General features: G+C 46.4%; 1 protein-coding gene across 2 annotated transcripts in view; it reads right to left on the bottom strand.

The window, feature by feature from the left end:
- The window catches only part of TNRC6B (trinucleotide repeat containing adaptor 6B), a 232204-nt gene that overhangs the window by 144706 nt on the left and 71874 nt on the right, over nt 1-15624 (bottom strand). For both annotated transcript variants that reach the window (XM_040986413.1, XM_040986431.1), the window contains exons 3-4: nt 13888-13973; nt 332-399 (exon numbers count right to left, since the gene is read on the bottom strand). In XM_040986413.1, the coding sequence (XP_040842347.1) occupies nt 332-399; nt 13888-13932 (113 nt within the window). In that variant the 5' untranslated portion in view covers nt 13933-13973. The remainder of the gene's footprint in view (nt 1-331; nt 400-13887; nt 13974-15624) is intronic.

Below are 15624 nucleotides of genomic sequence, written 5' to 3'. Positions count from 1 at the left end.
GGATGCGCCATTTTACACTTTCTTTGGAAATCAAACAAACTGAATTACTTCCATTCAGAACACTGAGCCTCACAGCCTTTGCTAAAGCGTAACATAAATTTTGATTAGTCGAGTGTGAAAACCTACAAAGCCACCTTTCTTGTCCCTCCAGTCAGTTGTACTATAAATAGAATCGATGCACTAACAGCCACCAAAGCCACTGCTGAGCTCCAGGACGCCTTCCGAGCCTCCGACGTCCCCAGCCCCAGCAAACACGCCTGGGGCAGCTTTAACCAAAGTGCTTCCGACCGTGGTGTGTAATCGAACCCTTTTTAAATGAACTGTGACTCACTGTTTGCTTTCTTCACCAGGGGGCGGGGTCTTGCCATGCCCTTCCATTACAAAATCCTCCTGTTCCACCTGCAAAGGCAAGCGCCACAAGTCAGCAGCAGGCAGGGACCAAGAGCAGATTCCCTCCAAGGACCCGGCCGTCCTGCGACCAAGTCTTGGCCACTTCCCTGTGGGTGCCTGGAACAAAAGCCTGAGCCAGTGGTTGTCGCATTCCAGGTTTGCCTAAATCACTTCTTGGGTGTCCAGATTTGCAGGCTGAGAAAAGGAAGCAAGTTGAGTTACAGCTCCTTTAATGGTGACAGAGGATTGGCAGAATACATGAATCATGAGAAAAGGACAACCTATTATAAATAACTGAGAGAAAATTAACACATAAATTGTCCCAAAACATGTTTTACAATTATCAGCTTGGCTAAATTTAAAAAGCCAGGAAATGCCAAGTGCTAAAAAAAAAAAAAAAGTTCTGGAGTTCATCGAAATCGTCATCCAATCCTAGATGGAGTTGAACTGGTACATGTGAACATGCATTTACAGTACAAACTAGCAACAAAATACACTTCCGGGTATATGCGCTAGAGAAATGTGGATTTCTCCATGCAAAAAAACTTACCACATGTGAAAATGTTTACAGCAATATTATTTTTTTTAAAAGATTGATTTTTATTGGAAAGGCGGATATACAGAGAGGAGAGACAGAGAGGAAGATCTTCCCTCCGTCCGATGATGATTCACTCCCCAGGCTGCCGCAATGACTGGAGCTGAGCCAATCCAAAGCCAGGAGCCTCTTCCGGGTCTCCCACGCGGGTGCAGGGTCCCAAAGCTTTGGGCCGTCCTGGACTGCTTTCCCAGGCCACAGGCAAGGAGCTGGATGGGAAGCGGGGCTACCGGGATTAGAACCGGCGCCCATATGGGATCCCGGGTGTGCAAGGTGAGGACCTTAATCACTGCGCCATCACGCTGGGCCTAGTATTATTTTTTTTAATATTTATTTTTATTTATTTGAAAGACAGAGGTACAGAGAGTGATGGAGATACTAAGAAAGATTCCGGGCCAAGTGGCGTGGCCTAGCAGCTAAAGTCCTCGCCTTGAGCATGCCGGGATCCCACATGGGTGTCAGTTCTAATCCCAGCAGCTCCACTTCCCACGCAGTTCCCTTCCTGTGCCCTGGGAAAGCAGCTGAGGTCGGCCCAAACCTTGGGACCCTGCACCCACGTGGGAGACCTGGAGGAAATTCCTGGCTCCTGGCTTTGGATCGGCACAGCACCGGCCATTGCGCTCACTTGGGGAGCGAATCATAGGATGGAAGATCTTCCTCTCTCCTCCTCTCTGTATATCTGACTTTGTAATAAAAATAAATAAATCTTAAAAAAGATTCCATAGATGCTGGTTTACTCTCCAATAAACACAACAGCCACGACTATGCCAGGCTGATGCCACAAGCCTGCAACTCCATTCTGGACTTCCATGTGGGAGACAGAGACCCAAACACTCGGCCCATTTACTGCTGCCTTCTCATCTACACAGGAAGGGAACTGGACTGGAAGCAGAATAGCAGGAATTTGAGCTGGTACCTCACACGGGGTGTTGGTAACATAGGTAGTGGCCAAACACACTGTTCCACGGTGTCAACTCCAAAAATAGTATTATTTTTGACAGAAGAAAAAATACAGAAGCAAACATCTATTGACATAACTGAACTATGGTGCGAATAAACCATAGTTATCATTCCCAACCTGGATGACTTACAGAAACGTGATTCTGACTGAAAGATGCAAATCACAGAAGAATACATTTAGAGTATGGTCTCCTTCATGTAAGGCTGATAGATGACACTTTCAACCACAGACAGGTTTTTTTTTAAGATTTTTACATTTATTTTTACTTGAAAGTCAATATTACAGAGAAAGAGAGAAAGATCTTCCATCTACTCGTTCACGCTCAATGGCTGGAGCTGAACCAACTGAAAACCAGGAGGCTGGAGCTTCCTCTGGGTCTCACACGTGGGTGTAGCACTTGGGCCATCCACCTCTGCTTCCCCAGAGCACTAGCAGGGAGCTGGACAGGAAGTGGAGCAGCTAGCAATTGAGCTGGTGCCCATACAGGCGGAACCATAGTCCCATATCGCCAGTACCACAGGTGAAGGATGAGCTTGCCCTGCATTGGGCCCAACATGTATTATTTTTAACTGAAAAGAAGGATGCTCAACATCACTATCATAGAAATGCAAGTAAAAACTATGAGACGTCATCTCACCCCAGACAGAATGGCTACTGTGAAAAGGAGCGCCCCCTCCCCCCAAAAAACTGGCAACAGATGGAGAAAGTGGAATCCTCATCTCCTGCTAGTAAGAATGTCAATTAGTACAGTCCATAAAACAGAGTGGAATTCCCTCACCAAACTACAAAGAGAATTAGTATATAATCTGGCAGTCCCTCTTCTGAGGATATAGATGAGAGAAATCAGTGTACTGACACTAGCCCTGTCCGCCAGGCTGAGACATGAGTCAGTCTAATGCTGGTCGGCTCAGGAGTAAGAAATATGGTTTGCGTGCCCAGTGAAATATTTTCCTGCCCTTAAAAAAGAGTGAAATTCTGTCATCTATAGCAACGTGGATGAACCTGGAAGACACTGTAGTAAGTAAAGTGAGCCAGATACAGAGGGATATGCAGGGCTGCAAGGGAAGCAGCTGAGTGGCACCAGGCCACCAGAGCCAGGAAGTGCTGGAGAGAAGGACGGGACGTAAGGAACAGCTGCTCTCCAACAGCAGGCTAAAGAGCCATGCTGGGAACAATAAGGAAGCATTTCAGGGTGGCAAATAAAGGGGATTCTGAGTGTTTCCAACACCAGGAGGTGACAGACACACCAGTTATCCCACAAACATGTACGATTTTTTTTAAACATTCATTTCAGTTACTTGAAAGAGTTGCAGATGAATGGAGAAATGTTTTATCTGCTGTTTCATTGTCCAAAATGACCGCAATGGCCTACGCTGAGGCAGGCTGAAACCAGGCAGGAGCCAGGAGCTTCTTCCAGATCTCTCACATGGGTCCTGGGGTCCAATCAGCCATCCTCGGCTGCTTCCCTAGGCACATCAGGAGGGAGCTGGATTGAAGCAGAGCAGTAGGAGCTGAAGAGGCACCCACACGGGATGCTGGCACTGCCTGGGACCACAGTTTGACCCAGCAGCACAGCGTTGGCCAACTTTACAACTTGTACAACTTTAAAGAAGGGAACAGAGGCCAGTGCTGCAGCACAGCGGGTTCTGGGCCTTCATGCCAATCTGTCGATGCCCACACAGATCTGGAATTCCAGAACACCAACTCTAAGCACTACCACTCCCTCCTTCCATCTTGGCTCTGCCCTCTGGGCGCAGCGCTCTCCTCGTCCGGGGCTTGTCCAACACCCCACTTACTCCAGGAACACACACACCTTGCCAGTCCCTCATTTCCTTCTCTGCTGCTCCTGGAGTGCAAAGAGCAGCTGACCAGTCACACAGCTGGTTCCACTTGCACTCAGCACTCACACCAAGCGCCTCGGCCTGGGAGGTCCTATTCACCTGGAGTGCAAGTGCATTTCCATGTGACCTTCAAACAGTGCAGCCACAGTGACTTTTCTAGGAAGCCTCTTCCAGCACTTCCTCTTCTGACCCTCCCAGGTGCCCTCCACATCCACTCCAGAGCCCAGGAGGTGCTCTGCAAGGCCTCCCCGCAGCTGTGACACCCCCAGCCCCGGAGTAGTGTGCCCTCCACATCCACTCAGCAGGGTCTCCCTGCAGCTGACACCCGCCCCCTGGGGTAGTCAGCCTAGGAGGGAAACAATACCATCTTTGTGTGCCTGGCCTGGAGGGGGCCAGAGCCTCCCAGGCCGGCCCGGGCTCACTCAGCACTTGCGAATGCCTCTGCTGTGCTGCACCAGGCTCAAGGACTGAGTCCTCATCCTACCTACTCCACCACATTCTCTTCTGGGGGGGAGTGGGGGGTGACCTAGCCACTACCATTTCCAAGTCCTCATGACTGACCTGACATTTACACATTTGTATTGAAGCAGTGCATGCACATGATTTTGGAAGTCAAATAACAACATCACAGGGTTATAAAAAAACTAAATGCACTCCACTGTTGCCTCTCGCCCCACAACACGCACCTTGCCCTCCTCCCCCAGCCTCCCATGTTCAGGCCTGGGTTTTGTTGAAACCACTATTCAACACTTACAGTGCTATTACGAAGCAAATAACAGGTACAGCAGAGTCGCAGAGAATGGTATAATTAAATTTCCTTTCTTGTATAATCTTCGGTTTTCCCTGACACTAACAATTACTACTTCCTTATTTTATTCTTTCTCTCTTCCCAATCCCCCCATTTTCCTCTTTAGGAGTTGTTACATATTTCCCACCAACTCTCCTCTTCATCACCTTAAAAACATGAGATAATCTGCTATAAACACGTGAAATGATGTTAGCTTCCAGCACTCGGTCCAAGAGCCACAGGGTCCTCAGGGGCTTCCCTGCTCCTGTCCTTGTTGGCAGCAGTGCTGCCTCCCCGGATGTCTGCCAGGACAAACCCTCTGCCCTGTCCATGAATTCCCTTCTCTCTCGAAGGCAAAAGGATGCTTTCCAGATTCTTTCTCTCTTTCTTTAAGATTTATTTTATTTCGGGGTCCAGCAGCGTGGCCTAGTAGCTAAAGTCCTCGCCTTGAACACGCTGGGATCCCATATAGGCGCTGGTTCTGGTCCCGGCAGCTCCACTTTCCATCTAGCTCCCTGCTTGTGGCCTGGGAAAGGACAGCCCAAAGCTTTGGGACCCTGCACCCACGTGGAAGACCCAGAAGAAGCTCCTGGATCCTGGCTTTGGATTGGCTCAGCTCCAGTCGTTGCGGTCGCCTGGGGAGTGAATCATTGGACAGAAGGAAGATCTTCCTCTCTGTCTCTCCTCCTCTCTGTATATCTGAGTTTCCAATAAATAAATAAATCTTAAAAAAAAAAAAAGATTTATTTTGTTTTATTGCAAAGTCAGATATACACAGGAGAGACAGGGAGGAAGATCTTCAGTATGATGATTCACTCCCCAAGCAGCTCCAACAGCCAGAGCTGAACCCATCTAAAGCCAGGAGCCTGGAGTCTTCTCTGGGTCTTCCATGTGGGTGCAGGGTCCCAAGGCCTTAGGCCATCCTCAACTGCTTTCCCAGGTCACAGCAGGGAGCTGCGTGGGAAGCAGGTCTCCGAGACTAGAACCGGTACCCATGAGAGATTCTGCTGCATTCAAGGTGAGCACTTCAGCAGCTGCATTCAAGGTGAGCACTTCAGCAGCTAGGCCACCATGCTGGGCCCAGACCCTTTCTCTTTTAAGGTTCACTCCCAGTGTTGCAGAACTGACTTTTCTGAGGTTTTGAATGACTAAAATGACCTTCTTTTATCCACAAATAATCCTCCTTCTTTCGCTCATATTTTTTCATCTTTAAAAATATATTAGTTTATTTGTCTCAAAAAAGAGCTACATAGAGGGAGGGAAAGTCTTCCATCCACTGGTTCACACTCCATATGGCTAGAATGGCCAGGGCTGGACCAGGCTTAAGCCAGGAGCCAGGAACTTCCACCAGGTCCCCACATGGGTGCAGGGGCCCAAGGACTCGGGCCATCATCTTTCACTACTTTTCCCAAGTACATCAGCAGGGAGCTGGATTGGGACGAAGTGGCTGGGACACTGGCACCCACATCAGATGCCTACATCACTGACGGCAGCTTTAGCCACTACACCACAACACTGGTGCCTTTATTCACATTCTTCCCAGAGAAGCTGAACTAGTCCACACTTTGTCTCTGTGGTCCTGCAGTCTGATGATCCCTGTGGTTCAGCTCCAGGGGGACTTCAAAATCATCACTGCTAGTCCTGCCATTCTGGATGTAGCCTGCTTCTTCTCTCTAGGGACTTCCTAGACCTTCTTTTAATCTTTACTTGTCTAAAAATGCGAACCACCAGGAAGGCTCCTTTGTTCCCTAGGTCCTTGAATCCAGAAAATGAGTTTCTTAGAACTCAGAGTACATCATCCAATCATCCAGTGTCCAGTCAGCCTTGTGCACTTACTGACCTTCAAGAGGCAGGCCCTCAAGCAGGTGGTGGAGGCCCCCGGAGTGTGTGAACAAAGGCAGCTATGCCTGTATCGGAGATCACTGCCACAGAGATGTCCCCCTTAACCCTCAGGCTGACAGCTGGAAGCCTGGCCTCTGGTGTTCAGGCACTGGCTTGGGGGAGGAGCTGACCCAGCCCTGTTTCTGCAAGCTGGCTGCTGTTTAATCCTTGTTTTCAGCTGGCCACCTCATGTCTGCCCTCAGCCTCCCTGAGGTGGAATGCTCAGCCTTTCCCCCAAGTTGGGGAGGCGAGCTACCTTCTGCACAAGAGGCAGGGTACCTAGTGCCTCGATGCTTCCAACTTGTTTAACCACCTGGCTGCTTTTCGTGCCACTTCAAAAATTTTCTTGTTTCCAAAATGCTGCTGGGTAACTTGTCCGCTTCATCTTCTTGGCTAATACCTTTTGTCAGTTAAAATAATTTGTAAAAACACTTTTAGTGGTGTTTTAAAAAACAGATTAAAAACCTACCATGTCCAGGCCTAATCTTTTGCCTCTACTTTTTCTGTTCTTCTAAAACTGCTCTTTTCAATGTCAACAATAGATTTTTCTTGGTTGCTTCCTTTCGCAAAAAAGTTTTAGATGTTAAAGGTTGTCTGAATCATAACTGATGTTAACAAACTTCAGAAAATACTTGGCAAATAGGATTAAAGGGTAAGTTAAAAGGTCATTAAAAGGCAGGCCTGTGGCCTAATAGCTGAATCACTGTGTCTCGTAGAGGAGAGCCATTGGTCCACTTTCTGGCTCCGGCTCCTGACTCCAGCTGTCCACCAATGCAGATGGTGGGAGGCAGCTGGGAGGACTGAAGGCACTGGATTGCTGCCACTCATGCGGGAGTCCCGGACCACATTGCTGCTTCCTGGTTTTCACCCCACTGAACATTTAGGGGGTGAGCTAGCAGGCAGAGCTCTGTTTCTGCACTTCTCAAGTAAGTACATTAAAAAAATTTTATCTTGGTGTGAAAAGATTTGAATGTTCTATAGTTTTCATAACATGCATTTTCCACTAACTTTTTGCAGATCACCTGGACATTAAATTCCAAGTATTTAAAGTACACAATGTGGTAAGCTTTTGACATATCTATCTCCTACCAACCTACCTCTTACCGACCTGCTGAACCACACACACACACACACACACACGGAAACATCAACAAAGACAATGACATATCTCCTATCCCAGTTTCCTCATGTCATTCTTCTTCCCCTCCTGCTCTCCTTGCTCAGGCGGCCAGGGACATAACTTTCCATCATCAGCATTTGCTTTTCTTCTGGAGTTTATCTCTGGCCCGTATCAAACAGCACAGTCTCTTTCTCTGTCTGGCTCCTTTTACTTAGCATAACTGCTCTGAAACATGTGATTTAGCATTCTGATATTTCCCTTCTACAACTTAGCAAGTATTCCATTGCTCTACATACACTACAATCTGATAATGTGTGGTGTTCTCAGATTTTGCTATTACAAATGAAGCTGCCATGGATGTCTACCGAGAAGGTCTAATAAGAATGTATGCCTTTGGGAGAGTCAAGATGGCGGAATAGGGTGAGGACACATTTAGACAGATGCAGAAACAACAGTCAGAGTGAAGCAGAGAGGACACATTCCAGGAAATAGGAGAGGACAGAACAACAGCAGAGGGGTACCCAGAGACTGACAGACACAGGAAAGCAGCAGATACAATGGTGAGGTGTTGCAGTGACTGATATACCTCAGCAGCATTCAGCAAGTGGCTATCTGAACTCCACCAGTAGCCGGAACTCCACCAGCAACCAGGTGGGAAGGGATGTTCACCAGGAGCTCAGGAGGTGAACACAGACAAAGAACTGCCTGTCCTGCTGGTCTGTTTGATTTCAACAGGAGCAGAGACGGAACAACAGGTCCCAGATGGGCAGCACAGGAGCAGGGTAGATTTCACAGCCCAGTCTGCCCCCTAGAGCTGAATCGGGCACCATTTGCTTAGGGAGGCAAAGGCCATGGGACAAGACTGCAGGTGCACTGAGCTGGAAGTGAACTCATTTCTGGCTCAGTGAGCTGCAACAACGTGGCATCCTACAGATTCTACCCAAGATAGGTCTGGGGAGCCCTGAGACCTGATGGGTAGCCCCCAGACCTGATAGACAACAGATCAAAAACTCTAGTAGTGACACTATTTTGTACAGTGTGGCAAAGGCTTTAAGACTGCAGGGACAGCAGTGAGCTGTGCATGTGCTCAACTGGGAGCAAACTCACTGAGCTCAGTGCATTGCACTAGTCCCACACGGGAAACAGTAATAACTTTGGCATCATCCGGCAAATAGGTCTGTGTGGCCCTCAGACCTAACAGCCAACAGGTTCCGGCAAGACCACCACCACCAACAACAACCTAGCTATACAGGACACCAGTGTCTCCTTAATCCTTGGGCCTGCTCCAACCAGAAGTGGGAGAAAGGCTGTACAGACAAAGATGTAGTCTCAGCATGTATCACAGGAGGTGGACACTGGTGAGCCAAGAGCTGGGGATATGGAGGCCATGGTGAAAATCTAACATAAGAACTCAGACCTGGAATTCGCTGGAGGAAATGGTACAAGTGACTGCAAACAATGAGCTGTGTACCAACTGCAACAAGTTAGACCTGTGTGTGAAACAGCTGAGAAACCTGCCCCAAGAAGAAATTCTGATAACCAGAAGTACCATGACCAAGAGCAAAAGAAGAGACAAAGGCACAATGAATATTACTGAAGACTCCCCTACAAAGGAGCAAAAGCCTCTGCCAACCTAAGAGTTAACTGAGGAAGACATTGAGAAAATGGGAGATACAGAATTCAAAGCACTTGTTATAAAGCTTCTTAGCAACAACGAGAAGCATGTAAAGCAGGTGGTCAAGAAATTTAAGGAATATGTCACTCAGAAAATAGCAGCAATGAATCAAATGAAAGCTGATATATCAAAAATGAAGAATACAGTGGAGCAAATTAAAAGTATAGTGGAGAGTCTCCAAAACAGAATGAAGTAGGCAGAAGAAAAAAAATGTGAAAATCTGAAGATATTTCCTGTCACCAGGTGGAAACAAACCGAAAGTTGGGAGCAGAGCTGAATCAAGCTAAAAAGAGTATTCAAGAATTGAAACACACTATTAAAAGGCCAAACATAGGGCCTGGCATGGTAGCCTAGTGGCTAAAGTCCTCACCTTGAACATGCACAGGGATCCCATAAGGGCACTGGTTCTAATCCTGGCAGCTCCACTTCCCATCCAGCTCCCTGCTTGTGGCCTGGGAAAGCAGTTGAGGACGGCCCAAAGCCTTGGGGCCCTGCATCCGTGTGGGACTGCTATTTAAGTATGCTCCGACATTGCTGGTACAGACAATGTCAGACAGTCCATCATCTAGATATGTCCAACACTTTCATTGGGAGTCCATTTTTTATTTGGAAGTAGGAATGCATGTTGCATTGTGTCCTCATGTCTGGATATGATAGGCTCCATTACTCCACCGCAGCACATTTCAATTTGCATGATGGTTTCCTTATATCAGAGAAAACATATGGCATTTGTCTTTTTCGGAGTTGTTTATTTTACTGAGAATAATGGTCTCTAGCTGGGGCCATCTAGTTGCATATGGTATAATTTTACTCTTCTTAATGGCTGAGTAATATCCCACGGAATAGATGTATCAGTTTCTTTAACCACTGCTCTTTGGATGGGTATCTGGATTGTTTCCATGTCTTTGCCACTGTAGATTGTGCTGTTGCAAATGTAGGATTATAGATCCCCTTCTCATATGCAGATTTCATTTTTATTGGGTGTATTCCTAGCAGCTGGATAGCTGGGTCATATGGCAGATTTATTTGCAATTCTGCAAACACTGCCCATACTGATTTCCACAGTGGTAGTGCTAGCCTATACTTCCACCAGCAGTGAAGGAGGGTACCTTTCTCCCCATATCCACGCCAGCAGGTGTTGTTAGCTGAGTTCTGAATGTAGGCCAGTCTCACTGGAGCTAGGTGGTACCTCAAAGCGGTTTTCATTTGTAGCTCCCTAATGCCCAGGGAGCTTGAGCATCTTTTCATATGTTTTTTCAATTTCTTCTATTGAAAAATGTCTGTTCATTTCCTCTGCCTATTTTTTCACAGGTTGTTTTTTTTGTTTGTTTGTTTTTACTGTCCCTGGGTTTCTGAACCTCTTTGCAAATCCTGGATATTACTCCCCTTTTTGTAGTATGCAAAAAATTTCTCCCATTCTGTTGGTTTCCCCTTCACTTTGTTAATTGTTTCCTTTGCTGTACAGAAGCTTTTTAGCTTGATGTAGTCCCATTTGTTTATTTAGTCCTTGACTGTCTGTGCTTTTGGCATCTTTTCTAAGAAGACTTTCCCTGTTTCTATTTCTTGGAGAATATTTCCTATGTTTTCCTTTAATAGTTTGATGGTTTCTGGGTGTAGATTTAGGTCCTTGAACCATTTAGAGCTGATTTTTGTATAATGTGACAGGTGTGGGCCTTGCTTCTTAATTCTGCAGGCTATTATCCAGTTGTCCCAACAGCATTTGTTTAATAGACCAGGCTTTTCCCCTTGATTGTCAAAGATTAGTTGGCAATACATGTGTGGGCTCCCTTCTGGTGTTTCCATTCTGTTCCACTGATCTTTGTTTCTGTACCAGTACCAGATCGTTTTGATGACCACTGCTCTGTAGTATGTGTTGAGGTCTGGAATTGTGATTCCTCCAGCCTGATTTTTATTCTTCAGAATAGCTTTGGCTATTTGTGGTCTCTTGTGTTTCCAGATGAACTTTCATATCTTCTTTTCTATTTCTGAGAAGAATATTATCGGGATTTTGATTGGGATTGCATTGAACCTGTATATTATTTTTGGTAATATGGATATATTGATGATGTTGATCCTGCCAATCCAGGAACATGGTAAGTTTCTCCATATTTCAATATCTCCTATTTCCTTTTTAAATGTTTTATAGTTTTCATCATAGAGGTCTTCCACATATTCAGTTAGCTTAATTCTTAGGTATTTAAGATTCATTTCCACTAGTTTATACTCACAATTTCTTTCTCAGCCATTGAATTATTTGTGTACACTAGTACAATGGATTTGTGTTCATTTTTTAAAAAAGGTACTTCTGAACTAATGTGAAATACAACATTGTTCCTTTTAGCAGACAAGAATTAAAACCATCAGCGCATCACAGTCAATGAAGTGACTCTGGTGCCCGCTCTCAGCACAGTCCTGGCACAAAGCCAGGATACCTGAAAAAAGGCAGGAGAGAAGGAAGAGGGCCCAACACGATGGCTCAATGGCCAAATTCTCTTATTGAACGTCCGGAGATCCCATCAGAGCACCAGTCCATGTCCTGGTTGCTTCATTTCCCATCCAACTCCCTGCTTGTGGCCTGGGAATGCAGCAGAGGATGGACAAAAGCCTTGGGACCCTGCACCCGCGTGGGAGACCCGGAAGAAGATCCTGGCTGTGGATCAGCTCAGCTCCAGCACTGTGGCCATTTGGGGAGTACACCAGTGGATGGAAGATCTTTTTCCGTCTCTACCTCTCTGTAAATCTGCCTCTCCAGTGAAAATCTTAAAAAAAAAAAAAAAAGAACCACCCCAGGTCCTGCTGTCAGTGAGCAGCCTCCCTGACTCCCAACTTCAACTTCTTGATTGTAAGACAGAAAGCTCTAAGTTCCCAAGCCATCCCCTCACTCAGCTCTACCTCCGAAATAAATGCCAAGTCAGCTTTTGCCCCACTGTAGCCATCAGGGTTTCCCACACTCTTTCTAGAGGCTGGGGCTCTGACAGCTGCTGCTCTGTCCGAACAGGGGAGTCGTCCTTCCCCTGGTGCCCACCCAGTGCCCCCTGACTGTATGTGTTCACCCCGCCAGGAACCCAACATGACAGTGCTTGCTTTTATTTCCTTTGTAATTGTTACCACAACCTTTTATTATCATCTTTACTTATATTTATTTGGGTCTCTCACTAGAATGTAACCATGTGGACAGCAGGAATTGTGGGTTTTTTTTTTTTTTTTTTTTGGCTCACGCTGTATCCTCTTGCAATAATTTTATTGGAAAAAAAAAATAGGTTTAGCGCACAATCGCTCCATAGACAAATTCCCTATTTGCCCTCAAAGGCAACTTTTTCTTCCTGTTAACAGACACACGGCAACAGCATGGTGCTGCAACAGTTCCTGCACTGACATGAAACCATCACAAAGATCAGGCTTCAAATAAAAGAGAAACACAGACCAGGGGAGAGACCATAAAAACCCAAATTAAATCAGGACGAATGAAGCTGACATTATAAACCAATTTCTAGTAACAGAAGCATCTACTTACTCAAAGCATAAAATGAATGTTCTTATGTTCTTTTATTCTTTAGTCCAATTGATTCTGAACTGTTACACTGCAGTAGTTACAGAAAATCAAGACAGCTAGTCTTTTTTTCCCCCCAAAGAAGAAAGTGAACACTGAGTTCATTGGCGTGATAAAACCTTCTACATTGGTCTAGCTCCAGGTTCACCAAGCCATTTCCCAAGCACAACTTGGATTCTGCAGTGTGCAAATGCTGGCCACAGCCAGGCCCAGGTTTCCTTCCTCCTAGCCGTCCACCAAGCAGTGCATGCCACTCCCTCTTCAGCTCCTTCCTCTGTCCCCAGAAACCACCCTCTGCACTGCCTCTGGGACCCATTCATCTCACACATCCCTTAAATGAAACCAACCAGCCTGTGTCCGTCCACATCTGGCTTCTTGTACTAAGCATGACAATGTGACACTGCTCCCGTGGAGAGGACAAGCCAGGGGATGGGGAAAGGCAACAGCAGAGGGACCGTCAGCTGGATCCTACAGGAGATAGTGTGAGGATGTTGGGAGCTGGTCAGGAGCCAACATGAGACTCCCTCAGGAGCTCCCCGGGAGACAGCCCCGGGATGGGAAGACAGACAACAGAGGGGTTTCTGAGAGCTCCATGTAGCCAGGCCGGCGAAGGAGCAATTTAGGACACCCAGGTGCAGAGGCATGGGCAGCCGTTGACACACAGGGAGGACAGGCAGCACAGCTTTATATGAGAAAGCAGACCAAACAAATGACCAGCTAAAGAAACACGATGGCAAAATGTCTATAAATCATCCGTGCCTGTCTGCAGCAGGACTCAGGGCAGCTTGGCGCCTTTTCCCATATGTACTTCGGCCTTATTTTAATTTTTCAAAGGATATGTAACTTCCATAACAAAATTTAAAAGACAGAGTATTAATACTGTACAAATGAACTGCAAAGTCCTCTATAGAGCAGTAAAACATGTTTTCCATTTGTCATGTAGCAAAACAAAAATACATACTGGGAAGCAAGAACTCTTGTCAGTCCTAGGTTAAGTTCAAATTTAAACCAATCAAACTTGTAAACAAAATTCCCACTATGTTCCTCCCACCCTTGCCAATGACCTCTGCATGCGCTGCGTGCTGACCTTGGAACTGCTTTCTCCCGGCGCCTCTCCTTCTGTGGTCTGCATGGCAGTGCACTCCCTGCAGACTTCACACACACAGCCACCACCTAGGAGGCAAGGGGAGAAAGAACATGTAAGGAATTCAGGCAAAAACTGTTTCTGTTTCTGTAAGTTTGGATTGAAATTCTGTCACCAAAATCATTAGGTAACTTGTGTGTGGTGTGTGTGACTGTGTACATGCCTGTGTGATGTGTATGTGCATGTGTGGTGTGTGACTGCATGCGTGCCTGTGTGATGTGTGTGTGCATGTGTGGTATGTGACTGCATGCCTGTGTGATGTGTATGTGCATGTGGTGTGACTGCATGCGTGCCTGTGTGATGTGTGTGTGCATGTGTGGTGTGTGACTGCATGCGTGCCTGTGTGATGTGTATGTGCATGTGGTGTGACTGCATGCCTGTGTGATGTGCATGTGTAGTGTGTGACTGTGTGCATGCCTGTGTGATGTGTATGTGTATGTGTGTGACTGCATGCCTGTGTAATGTGCATGTGCATGTGTGGTGTGACTGCATGCCTGTGTAATGTGTATGTGCATGTGTGGTGTGTGACTGCATTCCTGTGTGATGTGTATGTGCATGTGTGGTGTGAATGCATGCCTGTGTAATGTGTATGTGCATGTGTGTGACTGCGTGCCTGTGTGATGTGTATGTGCATGTGTGGTGTGTGACTGCGTGCCTGTGTGATGTGTATGTGCATGTGTGGTGTGTGACTGCATGCCTGTGTGATGTGTATGTGTGCATGTGATGTGACTGCATGCCTGTGTGATGTGTGTGTACATGTGTGGTGTATGACTGCGTGCCTGTGTGATGTGTATGTGCATGTGTAGTGTGTGACTGCGTGCCTGTGTGATGTGTATGTGCATGTGGTGTGACTGCATGCATGCACACACACACATTAGACAAGAAGGCAGGCAGGCAGGATGTGGGACGGGAGACTCTTGCTACTTTGGTAGAAGGACAGGAATGAGGTTTGAGGTGCTGGGGACTGAAAGCTCTGCTTCTCTCTCCTTGTTTCACTTGCTCTGGTATAGGCAACCATGAAAGTCTTCAACTCTTTGCAACACTGGCAGCAGAGCGAAGCCCTGGCAGCTATGCTGTGGTGGCTTACACCACCAGATATGGACAGGATATGGAAACTTCTGGGCTTCTTGACTTTACAATTTATGCTGAAGATTCTCAGGCTTTTTTGTGACTGGAATCAAAGGGCATGCTAATGGATCATCTCAGCTGACTCCTCACACTAAACCGCTGGAGCTGGCAACGGTCAGGAACCCAATCCAGGTTTCCCATGTAGGACAAGAACCAAACTACCTGAGCCATCACCAGTGCCTCCCAGATCCCACATCACATGATGCTGGATTTCAGAAACCATTGCTAGCAAACCCAGGTACACAAACATGAGAAGCAGGTGTCTTATCACTAGGTTAAAGGCCCATCTCATCTATTTTTATAGGTTATAAGGCAAAACAATAAAAAGTAATTTTTCCTCTGAGAATGAGTCAAGCAAAAGTTAAAAATTTCACCAATTAAAGTGTGCCAAAAGAAAGCTCCTGAAACACTATTTGGTTTGTTAATGCTCTCATTAAATATGTAACTGTCAAGGAATAATCAATGAACACAGGTCTGTCACAATACAGGCATGACCATTTATCAGACTGTAACATACAAGGCTCACAGATACAAACCCTAAGAGTCCACAAG

This window comes from Ochotona curzoniae, unplaced genomic scaffold (assembly GCF_017591425.1).
Source record: "Ochotona curzoniae isolate NIBS_2020 unplaced genomic scaffold, NIBS_Ocur_1.0 contig_1014, whole genome shotgun sequence".
NCBI classification, from domain to species: domain Eukaryota; kingdom Metazoa; phylum Chordata; class Mammalia; order Lagomorpha; family Ochotonidae; genus Ochotona; species Ochotona curzoniae.
The sequence above is the reverse complement of the archived record's forward strand: the minus strand, read 5'-3'. Positions and strand labels throughout refer to the sequence as shown.